General features: G+C 36.5%; 1 protein-coding gene across 1 annotated transcript; it reads left to right on the top strand.

Moving 5' to 3' along the window:
- Positions 1-29: 29 nt before the first annotated feature.
- api5 (apoptosis inhibitor 5) lies at positions 30-13,877 on the top strand. Its single transcript, XM_079260934.1, has 14 exons — positions 30-319; positions 1,096-1,257; positions 2,129-2,222; positions 2,323-2,388; positions 2,534-2,685; positions 3,114-3,320; positions 3,662-3,766; positions 5,940-6,029; positions 7,214-7,395; positions 7,587-7,680; positions 7,772-7,828; positions 10,389-10,495; positions 10,620-10,762; positions 13,271-13,877. The coding sequence occupies exons 1-14, from the start codon at positions 167-169 to the stop codon at positions 13,348-13,350; spliced, it is 1,692 nt and encodes a 563-aa protein (XP_079117060.1). The 5' UTR covers positions 30-166; the 3' UTR covers positions 13,351-13,877.
- The last annotated feature ends 1,726 nt before the right edge of the window (positions 13,878-15,603 follow it).

A 15,603-nucleotide genomic window follows, 5' to 3' on the forward strand; every position in this document is an offset into this window, starting at 1 on the left:
GTTCCGCAGCGCCGTAGTCAGCACGCCAGGGAACATTGCGGGAAAACGAACAAGCGAAAGAGGAGCATTCATTCACGGTTTATTGAAATTTCATCTCCCCGTTCCGCCTGAATTAAACACAATACTTCAGTGCAAAATCGTTCGACCTGTAATCATCTGAAGGTTAATGAAAGTGAACACAGCGGCGGCTTCTTCTGTAATTGCAGCAGCGGTCTTTTCTGAGAGCGGCAGGCGCTTGGACACGCTGATGGCGGTCACCATCGAGGATCTCTATCGTAACTACGGGGTCCTTGCTGATGCAAAGGACAACCTCAGTCAGGTTTGGAAAAACAAACTTGTTCATTTGTAAGCACTGCTGGAGTTCAAGTGTTGTCTTGTTACCTACAATGTCATACTTTACGCTTAACTTGGCTGGTTTCATAACATTGTTGTGTATGCTAGGCTAGCTACAGCTAGCTTACATTACCGTAAATAGTGCCCAATGGCTTGATTGCTATGGGATGGCGACCCTGACCACGGATGGTACAGAGTGAACCAACATTCAATGTTATTATGATTAATTCAGGAAAGCAGGTTATCAACTAAGATTTAGTTGTTTCTAAAAAAAACCAAAAAAAAAACCCAAAAAAAAAAAAAAAAAACCCCTGCAAGGCTTATTTTTGAATAGCCTATGCTACAAAAAGAATAGCTTAGCATTTTTTGTGTTTTGACATGCCCCCCCCCCCCCCCCCCCCCCCCTCTTCCTTCCATTAATAAAGTATAATCTTTATTCTGCAACGATGTTTTTTTTTTTGTTTGTTTTTTTTTTTTTAAATGAAAACGTCAGACTTTTGATGGCTCCTTTTAAAATCACACAGGACATGACATACCTGTTTAACTTTACAACAAACTTTCTCCCCAGATTTTTATTATTTTTTAATCTGCAAAAGGGTAATGAACTGGGATTTATACATAAACTTTTACTAAGAGCACCTACTGTTAGTTTATTTGTTTTACATTTATTGTTTCTGGGAGTGTTACAAGACTTTGCCAGTGAGCTCCAGCTTAAATTGTAACATGCTGTAGAAATATGATTAATTTTGTGTTATTTTACAGCACAAAGATGCATACCAGGTTATTCTCAATGGCGTGAAAGGGGGTCCCAAGGAGAAACGACTGGCAGCACAGTTTATTCCCAAATTCTTCAGCAGCTTTCCAGAACTGGCTGATGCAGCTATTAATGCCCAGCTTGATCTCTGTGAGGATGAAGATGTATCTGTAAGTAACAACACCAATGTTCACAGGTGTTTAGCTGTATTGACAGTTGTTGTCGCGTATTTTATAGGTTCGTTAAGACTTGATTACAGATTCAAGGTTAAAGGGGCTACAGTCAGGACTTTAGGGACTGATGACTATTTATTGTTAGCAGTATCAGTCAATACTTATCTTGAAATAAATTTAGGATTTTTAATAATCTCTTTGTGAACTGTACAGAGTGATGTGTAGGTGCCATGGTTTGACACCTCCTGATATATTGTTAGACAAATTGTTTATCGTATTTCTTTTAAAACCCAGGAGCAAGTGCTTGCTTATTTGTGGACATCTTAAAGCCTAACAAATAGTTTGTGTAAAATGAGTCACAATTACTTATTAAAATTAAAGCAAAATATGCACTACACAACAAGTTAACAAATGATCCAACATTAGTTGTCTGTTTTTAAGAAAAAAAAAAGAGATAAAGAACCCTAAGTTTTATATTCAGTACAACTGTCTCACTTTCAGATTGCTTAAAAAAAATCTTATAAACTGCAGTGACTGGGGAAAAAAATTCTGGATCATTGCTACTGTGCTGTTGACATCTGTCTGTTGTTTGTGCTGAAAGTGACTGTTTAAACTGAATAGTAGTGACTGGATTTAAGTCCAGTTCTGAGTATATGTGGTGCCCTCTAACATATTTCTCCTGACGAGTTGGTGCTGCTCTCTTTTTGAACCCTATAGGCCCACTTATGCTATATGAAGATGACTGATATGCAGATAGATGGACATTTTTATCAATCTTCTGCATTGTATATGCGTCCCTAAACTTACCGTTGGCACAGATGTCCCTTAAATTGTATCATGACAGCGCCATCTCTGTTTTTTTGTTTAGATTCGACGACAGGCCATTAAGGAACTCCCACGGTTTGCAACTGGTGAAAACATTTTCAGAGTTGCAGATATTCTCACTCAACTCCTTCAGACAGGTAATAGATCTTATGCACCCACATATCCTTCAGTGGGTTGCAAACCTTCTGATGGTTTAGCAGCAATGGTTATTAATGTTTTCAATTTTATTTTATTTAGATGATACAGCTGAGTTCAACCAAGTGAATATTGCACTGATTTCAATCTTCAAGATGGATGCTAAGGGTAAGTGATCATTTCCTCCACTGTTGAGTTCTGTTTTAACTTTTTCCATGATTTTAACCACCAGAACCAAATCCAAAGGCATATTTGATTTAAGAAATTATCCCTCTTTACACAGTCCCATCTTTCTCTGTCTTTTTCCATCTAGGTACCCTTGCAGGCCTTTTCTCTCAGATCCTCCAAGGCGAAGATATTGTGCGAGAAAGGGCCATCAAATTTCTGTCCTCCAAACTGAAAACCCTGCCAGAGGACATCATGTCAAAGGAGGTGGAGGAGTATGTCTTTGCAGAAACAAAGAAGGTTTGGAAATACTGTTGTTTTGAGTAGTGATGTTTACTCAGTGAGTGATCTATTCCCTGTCAAATTTTAAGAAAGTTTATATGACATCACAGCATATTATGATTTGAATATTTGAGGGCTGCCATTGTCAGTTACTTTGGTATATATATATATATATATATATATATATATATATATATATATATATATATATATATATATAATATGTGTGTGTGTGTGTGTATATATAGATATATATATATATATGTGTGTGTGTATATATATATATGTGTGTGTGTGTGTGTGTATATATATATATATATATATATGTGTGTGTATGTATATATATGTGTATATATATCTATATATCTATATCTATATATCTCTCTCTCTCTCACATACACAGAGGAGAAAGTTTGTTGGTACCCTTTTTCCTGTTTCATTATCAGGTGATGGAAGATGTGACAGGAGAGGAGTTTGTGCTTTTGATGCGTGTAGTGTCAGCTCTGCGGGTACTCCAGACTGTAAATGGGCGACAGCAGCTTGTAGAGTTGGTCGTGGATCAGGCGGATTTGGAGCAAGCCCTGAACCCAGCGGACCCAGACACTGTGGACCGCCTCCTTCAGTGCACACGTCAGGCTCTACCGCTATTCTCTGTGAGTGCTGTCCTCAGATGTTGACCAGTCTGATCTTCTTCTCTGAAGATATAATCTGATGTCTTTGCTGATTATACATTAGTTTGTCTCTAATACATAGTTTTTTTTTTCTTACACATTGTAGAATAGAAGATTTTAATAATGAGAACTAAGCACTTGTTATTAGTTATATTTCTAGGGATAAATAAATCTGACCAAGAAATGAAACTTTAAGACACTTTTTTTATCATTAAAAGTTTAAGTTTAGTGGAATGTAAGGGGAAAAGTTTAAAAAGACACCCGAGAAGCAAATATGTCAATAAACTATTGTTCAAGTGTGAATAATTTTTTTTCTCTCGTAGAAAAATGTCCATTCCACCCGTTTTGTCACCTATTTCTGTGAGCACGTCCTGCCCAACCTCAGCAGCCTGACAAGTCCTGTCGCTGAGCTGGACATTCAGCTGGAGGTGAGCAGTAGTAATTGTAGATGACTGACATGAACATTTCCTTGCTCTGTAAGTAGTTCATAATGTCAGATTGATTAAATCTGTTTCTAGAGCTGTTTTCATACAAACATCTGGATGTATTATATTGTAATCAGTTGTAGGGCTTGGCGACATGATCAAAATCTCATATCACAATATACCTAATTTTATATACCCATAACAATATACGTAACAATATAAAATTGTTTGTGTAAATTTGTGTCAGTAATCAGTTATTAGTCAGATGTGCTTGGCAACGACAGCAGTGATCTCCTTCCATCTGCGGGAACTATGGCCGTATGACATTTCACGGGAAAAAGCCTGTTGCAACGTTTGTGTCTGGAGTTTGCTATGTGCGCTTTAGCCACCACTTGATGCTGCTTGTGCAGCTTTTGATTGTTGGCTCTATTCTTCTTTCTGTCTTCTTTGTTCTAATTCTTGCGGTGATAAATGAGTTAGTTGTGTCGGAGTCCGTTGTTGGGACTGTGAGCTAGTTTGTTGTTGGTTCCACGTCGGTCTTTTTATATCCAAACTGCATCCATGCAACAGAAATTTCCCCTCTTTTATGAATAAGCTCATCAGTTTTGGTTGGCTAGTCATCTTTTAGTGAATTACCCTGCTTTGAAACGCGTCTGCTACCGTCTTTCTCCATGTTTGTTTACATATTGCAGCATGCATGCTGTAGAGCGCGTCTTGATGTAAAATACTGCAGTAAAGCACCTTTTTGTGGCGTAAACAATAGAGCCTCATTTCAAAAGATAGACATTTTCTATCGTCTAAAGGATATACATCGTCATATCGCCCAGCCCTAATCTGTAGTTATTGTTGCTAATTAAGTTAATTTAATTTTATATATAGATGTATAAATATATATATATATATATATATATATATATATATATATATATATATATATATATATATATATATATATATATATATTATTAGGGCTGGGCGATATGACCTTTTAGTAATATCCCGATATTTTTATGGCATGTCACGATATACGATATATATCTCGATACTGACCTTAGCCTTGAATTAATGCTTTGGTGCATGCAATCACATCAGTAAGATGATTTTGTGTCTACATTAAAACATAATTGTTCATACTGCTGATTTTAAACATTCATGCCAAAGGGATGAAATTGTAACGAAGCAAATTGATCAAAACCGTATTTATTGAACAGTTAAAGCAGTGGCACAAACATGTCATTTTAAATTTGTGGTACTACTTCCTTTGGTGGCGACAGTTTTGCGACAGACTTTGCATATGACAGTTGTTTGGTCCACATCCTCTCTCTCCTGTATCCAAACCACCGCCAGATGATGGATCCTGTACTTTTTTTTTTTTTTTTTTAACAAATTCTTGCTCCATTTTTTGTAACTTGTGCTGCTACTGCTACTGGAGTTCTCTACTAGAAAAGCTGCTACACGCTGCCTCTCATGATGTAGCATGTAGCTCACGTTATGTACGTAACTAGGTGCGCTTGCTTTAACTGTCTGTACAAAGCGGTGCAGAGAGTGAAGGAGGAGTGAGAAAACCCCACCTACAGCTAAAAACAACTCAGTGACAGCAGGGATACTCGAATATGAAGAATATAGACATTTTCTATATCCCACAGGGGACTAGCCATATATATATATATACACAAAACAAAATGTGTGTGCGTGTATATATGTATGTTGTAAAAACCAGTCAAACTGGCTTTTCAAAGAGTTTTGCAAATCACACAAAGATGCATGCCTGTGGCTTCTTTTTTGTGCCTTAAATCATATTTAATCATTACTTCAAATTGCACGCACACACACACACACACACACACACACACACACACACACACACACACACACACACACACACACACACACAGATAGAACAAAAAAAAACCTTCCTTTTCTGGAGTTATTCAGCCTGACTCAGCACTGAGAGGCTTCATGAATATAACCACTAGTGTAAGGTTGATACTCATGTTTGACATTTGATGTGCAGTTCTAGTGGCAAACAAAGTCAGTATGGCGCCTACTTGTTAAAGTTGGCAGCCAACAGCATGTTCTTTATGTGTATTAGTATGTGCCAAGCATCATGGTCTCTTCTTTAGCAATGCACATTGCTCTTCACATAGTGATCTGCAAAGTTGTCTGTATTTTGTAGGTGCTGAAGCTGCTTGCTGAGATGAGTCCGTTCTGTGGCGACATGGAGAAGCTTGAGGCCAATCTCAACATGATGTTTACCAAGCTGATCGTAAGAATGCCTTGTAATTTTGAAGTTTGACGGAACGAAAACATGGAATATGTTATAAAGCCGGAATAGCCAATTAGGCCAGTTTTTTTAAATGCATTTATTAACCATGGACATGTTTTAGCTCTATGTATGTAGATTGCTGTAGTTTTGCAGCTTTGGGCTATTTTCTTTCACATAACAGTACAGTGAGCAGGTGAACTACATGATCACATGTCGGTCCTGACTGAAGTCAGGGAACAAGCCCGCTTGTTTGTCCTTTAAATGTTTGAATAAGTTGTAAGCGTTTCTTCCATTTGCAAGACTCTATAGCATCGCTGTACTGCGGTGCCTCAGGGTGAAGCAGCTCATCTTTATTTTTATGTTTGGATCCGAATGATTTCCAAAACATACTAAGATACACTGTAACTATACTCTATCATAATTTCCGGGCTCTTGACTGCACCTGAAAATAAGCCACACATTCATCAAGCATGCAGCAGGCACATCAATGGCCTTTTTTGAATTCACCAAATCCTTCACTGAATCCTATTCCTACATTTACACTACTTTTGTCGTGTGTAAAAAGTAGCAGCTTTTAGCCTGGAAGTTATGGCATTGTCTTTTTTTCTCTGACCCGGTCTGTCTGTCTGCAATGCCTCTTGTTTTTCCTCCTCCAGTGGGAGTTACCTCAAGTTACACTTTTGCCTCTGTGACTACGTCACACTTGCTGGCCTTGCCATGCTTAAAGACATAGGCTCCAATTTACAGTTCTTCTGTCTCAAAAGAAAAAAAAACAAGAAAAAAACATCCTGTTTGTTTTAAATGCTGGTATGGTACTATACGGTACTATACTGGTACTGGTATACCGTGCTACCCTGCTAGAGACTAAGACCCTACTAGATGTTTGATGACAGATGTCCACATAAGTTTGATCAGTTATTAAGCCAATTTCATCCTAAGGCTGTTATTCAAAGTCTAATATATCAATTATTTAAAAATGTTCTTGGGAGCATTGTTTCCACTTTGTGGCCTTTTATTCAGCTATTATCAAGTAAGGCTCGTGTCAGAATGGCACATATAAATAAACTGATTTGTCTCTCAACACGCTCCACCAGAAGCTATCACCCTCAACCAAATCATCTAAATATTGAGAATGTGTCAAACACAAACTAGTAGTTTTACTTTGTTTATTCCCCCTTGTGTAGGAGTTCATGCCACTACCACCTGAAGAGGTAGAGAATGGTGAAAACTCAGCAAGTGAGGAACCCAAGCTGCAGTTCAGCTATGTAGAGTGTCTCCTATTCAGTTTCCACCAGATGGGCAAGAAGCTGCCAGACTTCCTTCTCGATAAAGTGGATGCTGAGCGCCTCAAAGACTTCAAGATCAGGTAAGCAAATGATTCCTGCAGAGCATCTTCAGAGCAACTGTTCACCTCAGTCAGTGAAATGACTGTTTTTAATTTTTTTGTGAACAAGTACTTAATATTGACCATCCCATCTGAGTTTGCAGATAAGATTAGTCTGTTGTAAAGTGACTGCTTTCATGGAATTTGATGTGCTTTGTTTAAAAAAAAAACAGGCTACAGTATTTTGCCAGAGGCCTGCAAGTTTACATCAGACAGCTACGAGTAGCACTGCAAGGAAAGTCGGGAGATGCTCTGAAGACAGAGGAGGTAAACTGATGATGAATGGCTTAGTTTAAGCAGTTTGTCTTGTTTGAGAGACAGGGGTATCAATGCCAGCTTCTCTTCTGTATGTAAACAGAACAAGATCAAAGTGGTGGCCCTCAAGATTACAAACAACATCAACATCCTCATCAAGGTAAAGTGTCCAGATTATAATCATTGTATCCAGAAATAACGACAAATTCTCTGTCAAATATGAAATTGTGTGTCTCAGATTGGTGAGTCATGGGTACCATGCTCGTTTTGTTGATGTTGCCAAATTGTTTCGGACCTAATCCTTTTATGGAAAAGATATTGATTAATATTTACAATTAATTTATTGTTGCATTTAATACCTCTGTGGTAGTCATGGACTTGGATCTGAATTTCAGCAGTCACATTAAGACATGGGTGAAGTCAGTCTGTTTTCGATTAGGGTACATTCACATCAGCCCTTTTGTTTTGAATCATAGTTTATTTGTTTGGGCAGTCCATTAGGTTTGGAGAAGTGTGATCTCACAAATTTGGATTTGGTTTGAAAAAGCAAACTGGTCCGCCTGCAAATGTTGGTCTTGGTGTGGTTCTTGTGAACCAAATGCAATGAAATAGACAACAAAAGGAAGGGCATTGTGGATTCAACACATGGTATTTTTGGTAAGCACAACTAAAAACACACGTATAAGACAATAGACTGCTCTGGCCAGTATTAACGCGCTCTCTCCAAAAAAGTCCATTAAACAGCTGCAATTAGTCCAAAATGCTGCAGCCTGAGTCTACACTAAGGCCAACAAAGTGGAACATATAGCTCTTCGGATTTTTACACTGGCTTCCTGTTTGTCACAGAAAGGACCTCTAAATTCTGCTGATAGTTTACAAAGCTCTGAATGGTTTTGGGTCAAATCTATTCAAGATAGTTTGGTTTGTTGCAAACCAACCAGATCCCTCAGGTCATCAAGATCTAGTGTACTTTTTGTTCCCAGAGTCAGAACTAAAATGGAGAGGCAGCTTTTATGCTCCTGATATGTTGAAAAGTTCCAGAAAACTGCCGATCTGCTGAAACTTAGAGCTGGTAAAATGTTTCTGTTAGGTTTTTATCAAAACAACTGTTTATTCCTCAAACTGTAACTTTTAATTATTCAATTTTCGTATTTAAATTTCTTTGTCTTTTTCTTTCTAAAACTTGATTTTAATGTTTTTTTAATGCTGCTTCTGCCCTCCACTGTAATGTTTTTACTGTTTTATGTAAAGCACATTGAATTGTGTCATGCATGAAATGTGCTATACAAGTAAAAACGCCTTGCCTAAATCTTATGCTTTGCTGATGGTGTAAGCACATTTTAACAAATATTTGTAATTATCATGGTGTTTTGACTTGTGATTTAGTGGACCTAATCATTTTTCTTCAATTTGTGGATCATAACAATAAAATATAAAGTGTGCTTTTTACACTCTCCTTAGGTTTCCAAGTAGGGCTGGGCAATATGACCTTTTAGTAATATCCCGATATTTTTATAGCATGTCACGATATACAATATATATCTCGATATTTACCTCAGCCTTGAATGAATGCTTTGGTGCTTACAATCACATCAGTAAGATGATTTTGTGTCTCCATTAAAACATAATTGTTCATACTGCATTAAGATATGCTGATTTTAAACATTTATGGCAAAAGGATGAAATTGTAACGAAGCAAACTGATCAAAACTGTATTTATTGAACAGTTAAAGCAGTGGCAGAAACATGTCATTTTAAAACAAAATAAAGTGACTTTGCATGATAAATGCAACGTATGAAAAAAGGGGCTCTAGGGGGTGACTTAGGGGGTGAAAGGCTTTGCTTTATGGATACGTTTTTGAGTTGTCTGTATTTTTTAGTTTAGCGTAGAAATCAGTCTTATAATACAGGCAGAATGCCCTCGTATCGTCTCCAATAAACGGCTTCAGCCAGCTTTTAATTCAGGATTTGATTTCCACTCCTTTCTGTACTTTCTAGAGACATGACGAGCTAGATAAATATTTAGCTTGTGTCACACACACAGTGGATGAAGTGAGTAAGTGACAGAGGTTGTGAATGTAATCAAATATAATGAATTATTTTTGCGTGACGTGAAAAACTTCGTAATTTACGTCCCACTCTGTAATCCGGAGCGGAATCAGTGGCGGATTTGGCTGTTCATTGTGACTGTAGGTGGACTCGTGCAGGTGTCCTCTCTGCTCCTCTGACTGGCTGCAGCTGCAGCCGGAGCGACTGAGTGCTTTAGGACGGGGAGAGACTCTCGTTCTGACAATAACTTTACAATATGCGCTTTAAAGTCAGTCGCCAAAACACCAGGAAAGTCTCCAATAACTACTGTAAAAGTCGCTAGATTTGTCGCTTGTCGCTTTTCACAAAAGAAGTCGCCAGATTTAGCAAATAAGTCACCAAGTTTGCAACAGTGGCTCCACGCTGCCTCTCATGACGTAGCACGTAGCTCACGTTATGTACGTAACTAGGTGCGCTTGCTTTAACTCTCCGTGCAAAGCGGTGGAGAGTTGAGGAGGAGGGAGAAAACCCCGCCCACAGCTAAAAACAACTGTGTGACAACAGGATACTCGAATATGACGAATATAGGCATTTTCTATATCGCACAGGGGACTAGCCACGATATCTCGAGTATACTCGATGTATTGCCCAGCCTTATTTCCAAGCTTAATTTATTCATCTGTGTTTTTCAGGATCTCTTCCACAACCCTCCATCATACAAGAGCACAGTCACTCTGTCCTGGAAACCTGTCCAGAAGACAGAAGCAGCAGCAGCAGCAGAAGCAGCAGGAGCAACAGCGTAAGTCTGTTTACACTTGTTACCGTTGTTCCTTCCATCGAGAAAAGACAGAAAGTCTGAGCATGTGAAATCTGAATGCCTCTGTTGGTCATTAGATCTTCAATTTCTTTTCTTTCGCTTTTAGGCCCAAACGTCCCTCAGGTGAAGAAATGGGATCTGGTGGAAGCACAAAAAAACTGATCACTCCACTGCCGCGAAGGGATGCGCGACAAATTTACAACCCTCCCAGCGGCAAGTACAGCGCCTCCATTGGCAATTTTGCCTACGGTAAGAAGCGTTAGGTTACATGTTTCTCTATCCTTCATGGGTTTTTTGTATGGCACATTTGTCATCTTTTAATTAGATGTGGGCCAATACCAAATTAGCATTGGAAAGACTGACTCTGACAAAAGTAGGGGGACTGAAATCCAAAATTGACAAGTATTGCTGTCCAAACACCATCTGATAGCACAGACTCAATCAATCTTTTTATTTTTGCTCAAGGCCACCACGTCCTCAACACCACCACACACAGACACAGGACGTTGCGTAATGTTGTGTGGCGACTCTTCGGTGTTGTTAGGCAGAGAAGTAACTGCATCCAAGTCACTGTTGAGCCAACATTAAGCATTGGCGTTATGTTAGCAATTTGGCCTTAGTATTGATTAGAAAGCCACACTGGCAAAAAAAGTGACATACCTGAAATGCAGGGCTGAAGTTGCCAGAAGCGGCAACAAATGCTAGCGAATTTAAAACAAGCAACCTTTTAAAGGGGTCCTATTATGGTATGGTTTTTTGAGCTTTCTACCATGTTACAGTGTTGAATCCTCGTCAGACATTTGAACGGCACTGATTTTTATCACCTAAACGCATGTCTGAGTTTGAGTTTGAGTTCCAGCACTCTCTCCGTTCGGTTTCCATGAAAAACGTGTCGTTTTAGAGTTTTTTCTACCTCGAAATTCTTGTGACGTCCCGGGGGATAAGGTTCGGTGATTGGTTACCTTCTACTGGTTAACAAGGGCATGTACAAATACATCAGGCGGGTGGAAAATGTCGGATAAAGTTATTTTGAATGATGGCTGGTGAGTTTACCAAAGAGACATCCTGCTGCATTCGCTGCTGTGGGTTGCTGTTTTCCACTTTGTTTTCAGGGTCTGATTCAGGTTCCAACATGTAGGGCTGTATGCTATGTGTTGACATTGTATTTTTTTTTTTTTTTTTTTAATTGAGTTCATATCAGCCTAATCCTTCTGTTTATGAGATGTTACAATGACGGCGAAAGCAGTTGTGGTGCGCGCTCCCGATGCAGTGCAGTGGCGGGAGGCGGGGCTTAATGCGGAAGAGTCTCAATCCACTCGTTTTGCCCACAGGCTGATCTGACAGCCTACAGAGAGGGTCGGTCTGAAGTAAATAAAGCGATTTGTGACAATAACTCGATCAATCCCAGCCCTTCTGGTCTCAGAAATAAAAATAAATTAGCCTGAAATGCACATAATAGTTCCACTTTAAAGTATCTAAATATGCATATATTACATAAATAATATATAAAATTCATGTTTTACTCCTATAAAACATGATAAAAAGAAATAATGTTTAATTGTTTAACCCAGCGGTTCCCTTTTCATCAACGACAACAATGTTAGGCTGCCCCTCCTGTCACATGAACCAAAGAAACATACTAAGCAACACGTTATTAGGTTAGTCACTGCATTGCTGTTAACTATTGTTAAAACTGTGTCAGTATTATTATCCATTCTGTGTGAAGCATTTTAAACCAGGAATTTCTGCAAACTACTTTAGCGGAAACCTAGTTTTCAGTGAGATGGATGCTGTTTTAGTAAAACAACTCTGCTATAAATGATAGTTGGGTGGCTCATTTCTAAAGTAATCAACGGGATTTTCATTGTGTTGAGGATGAAATGTCCCCAAGTGATGCTGTAACTTTTTTGACTTCATACTTTATAATCTTAGATGATGATACTTTAATACATATAACACACTGTGGTCTCTTCATTACCCGCCATTGACTTGACTGTTACCTGGTCAACCAGAGGCAGATACGTGCCATCATATTTTCTTGTCTTCTTTTTAGTACCGCAAGTCTCTTTAGCTGATCCATTGTCGTTTTCCATTGTTACTTTTCCAAATTTGTCCAGTGCCAAAACAAAAGTTTTATCTAGCCTGCCTCTGCTGTATTATCTGCTTGAATAAGCTCCAGCTACACCCTGAATTGGAATAAGCAACATGGATGGATGGATGAGATGTTTTGGTTACCTTACTTCAACTCATAGTTGGACTCATAGTGGCAGCCGCTCATTGTAAAATGCATCCACAGAGTACTTTACTTCTCCATTGTGTACCAGCATAATCCTTATGATTGTTAAATTCATTGCCATACCAGATTAAATGCTTGCATAGCGACTGGACTTTTAAAAACAAATTTCATTCATGATTTATCATCTGGACTCCAGGATAAATGTGCATGAGCTGCATCACAACAAAATTCTAATGTTACAGTATTATTAAACACATTTATCAGTTGTCATTATTGTTTGACACGTATTGTACTGTACTGTTGGCAGGATTGATCTGTGTCATTATTTATTGCATCCAAGGTGAAGATTACTCTGATAAATACTGCACTGGTTAAGCACTACATCATAGTGTGTGGGAAGTGTTGAACATTTTGTTTGTAAATTTTCTCAATATTCTTCACACAGATTCATTTTTATTTAAAAAAAAAAAAATACCTACTGTTTTTACATACTAAAAAAATGTTACACTTTGTCACTCCAGAGCAGCGTGGTGGCTTCAGAGGCGGACGAGGACGAGGCTTCGGAGCAAGAGGGAACCGGAGCCGAGGCAGATTCTACTGAAACACAGTTGTGTACATTGCTCATTGAACTGCATCACATCAGGGTCTTTTCCTCACTGAGATGGACTATTTTTCATCTACTCTTTTTTTTTTTTTTTTTTTTTTTGTCTCTTCTCTGATTCACTTTCTCTTGCACAACAAGATTTTACCATTTGTGTTTTGTTTTTAATGGAGGTTTGATTTCCTGTCTCAGTATTGGACAATGGTTTCCAACTTTTTGTACTGGTCATTTCCATATGTACTCCTCGTACTCCTCTCAGCCAAGGTAATGACAAATATAAATGTGTGTTGCTGTTTTGGTTTTTGCCCCCCCCCCCCCCCTCGAAATTTTAAACAATTTTGTGTATTTTTCTGTGGAACTAAAGACTGCCAGGTTGTAAACGGATAAATATTTTCCACAGGTAGATATTGGAGAAGATGAAGATCCTCTTGTTTTGCAAAATCCTGTCAAATGCACCCTTTCTATCTTTTTTTTTTTTTATTTAATTTTTTTTTTTTTTTATCAAAGCTTAATTTGAATTGGCTTACTATGCTACTTTGTATGAATTAATGATGCTGTTTCATGACTTTTTATCATAAACGTGTCAGGAAGAATGAGCTTTTGTCCTTCATGTTTGGTGTCCAGATTCTTGTAATCTGCACAAACCATTGAAAACGTCTTACATAGATGAAAGCAAGGAAACTGGCACCTATTTGTATAGTCTTAGCCATGCCAGAGTGAAGTGAGTCTAATTTTAGCCCACAACATGGCATCTACATTTAGCATGAACACAAAAAGTTGTCTGCATGATGACATAAGTATTCTATATCCAAAAGAAAAAATGCTATAGTTTGTGCTTCATTTCACCCTGGCTGTTGAAATTGTTGTTTGGGGAAAAATCTGTTGTGCATATTTCCCTGCACACAGTCACTTAAGATGCTTTAAAATTAGTTGGAACCTCTCATTTAAATGTATTTTATTGTTGTCAAGTTAGGTCCATCTTTGACCGTCCTAAACATTAGTCATATATTTTAGTCATTATCAGGTGAATCAAAATGTTCATGTCACAGAATGCTGTTGTAATGTTAATGACAATCCATGCTTGTGTGTGTATATACACACACACACATATATTTATATTATACATATATACACACACATATATTTATATATACATATATACACACACATATACATATATATATATATATATATACACACACATGTGTGTGTATATATATATATATATATATATAATGTATATATATATGTATATACTACACACACATATATACACACATATATATATATATACACATATATATGTGTGTGTGTGTATATATATATATATAATGTATATATATGATTTATATATACACACACACATATATATTTATATATACATATATACACACACATATATTTATATATACATATATACAACACACATATACATATAGTATATATATATATATACAACACATGTGTGTGTATATATATATATATATATATATAATGTATATATATATGTATATACACACACACATATATACACACATATATATATATATACACATATATATGTGTGTGTGTGTATATATATATATATATAATGTATATATATATGTATATATACACACACACATATATATATATATCATATAAATATAAAACATATATATACATATAAATATATATATACATGTATATATATGTATATATATAAATATACGTATATATATGTTATATATATAAATATACATATATACATGTATATATATGTATATATATAAATATACATATATACATTGTATATATATGTATATATATAAATATACATATATACATGTATATATATGTATATATATAAATATACATTATATACATGTATATATATATAAATATACATATATACATGTAGTATATATATAAATATACATATATACATGTATATAGTATGTAAATATACATATATACATGTATATATATGTAAATATACATATATACATGTATATATATGTAAATATACATATATACATGTATATAGATGTAAATATACATATATACATGTATATAGATGTAAATATACATAGTATACATGTATATATATGTAATATTACATTATATATACATGTAGTATATATATGTAAATTATACATTATATATATATGTATATTATATGTAAACATATACATATATATCATGTATATTATATATACGTGTATATATATATATACATAGTATATATATAATATACATGTATATATATATATA

The sequence above is a fragment of the Telmatherina bonti genome, assembly GCF_933228915.1.
Source record: "Telmatherina bonti genome assembly, chromosome: 2".
In the NCBI taxonomy this organism is placed as follows: Eukaryota; Metazoa; Chordata; class Actinopteri; order Atheriniformes; family Telmatherinidae; genus Telmatherina; species Telmatherina bonti.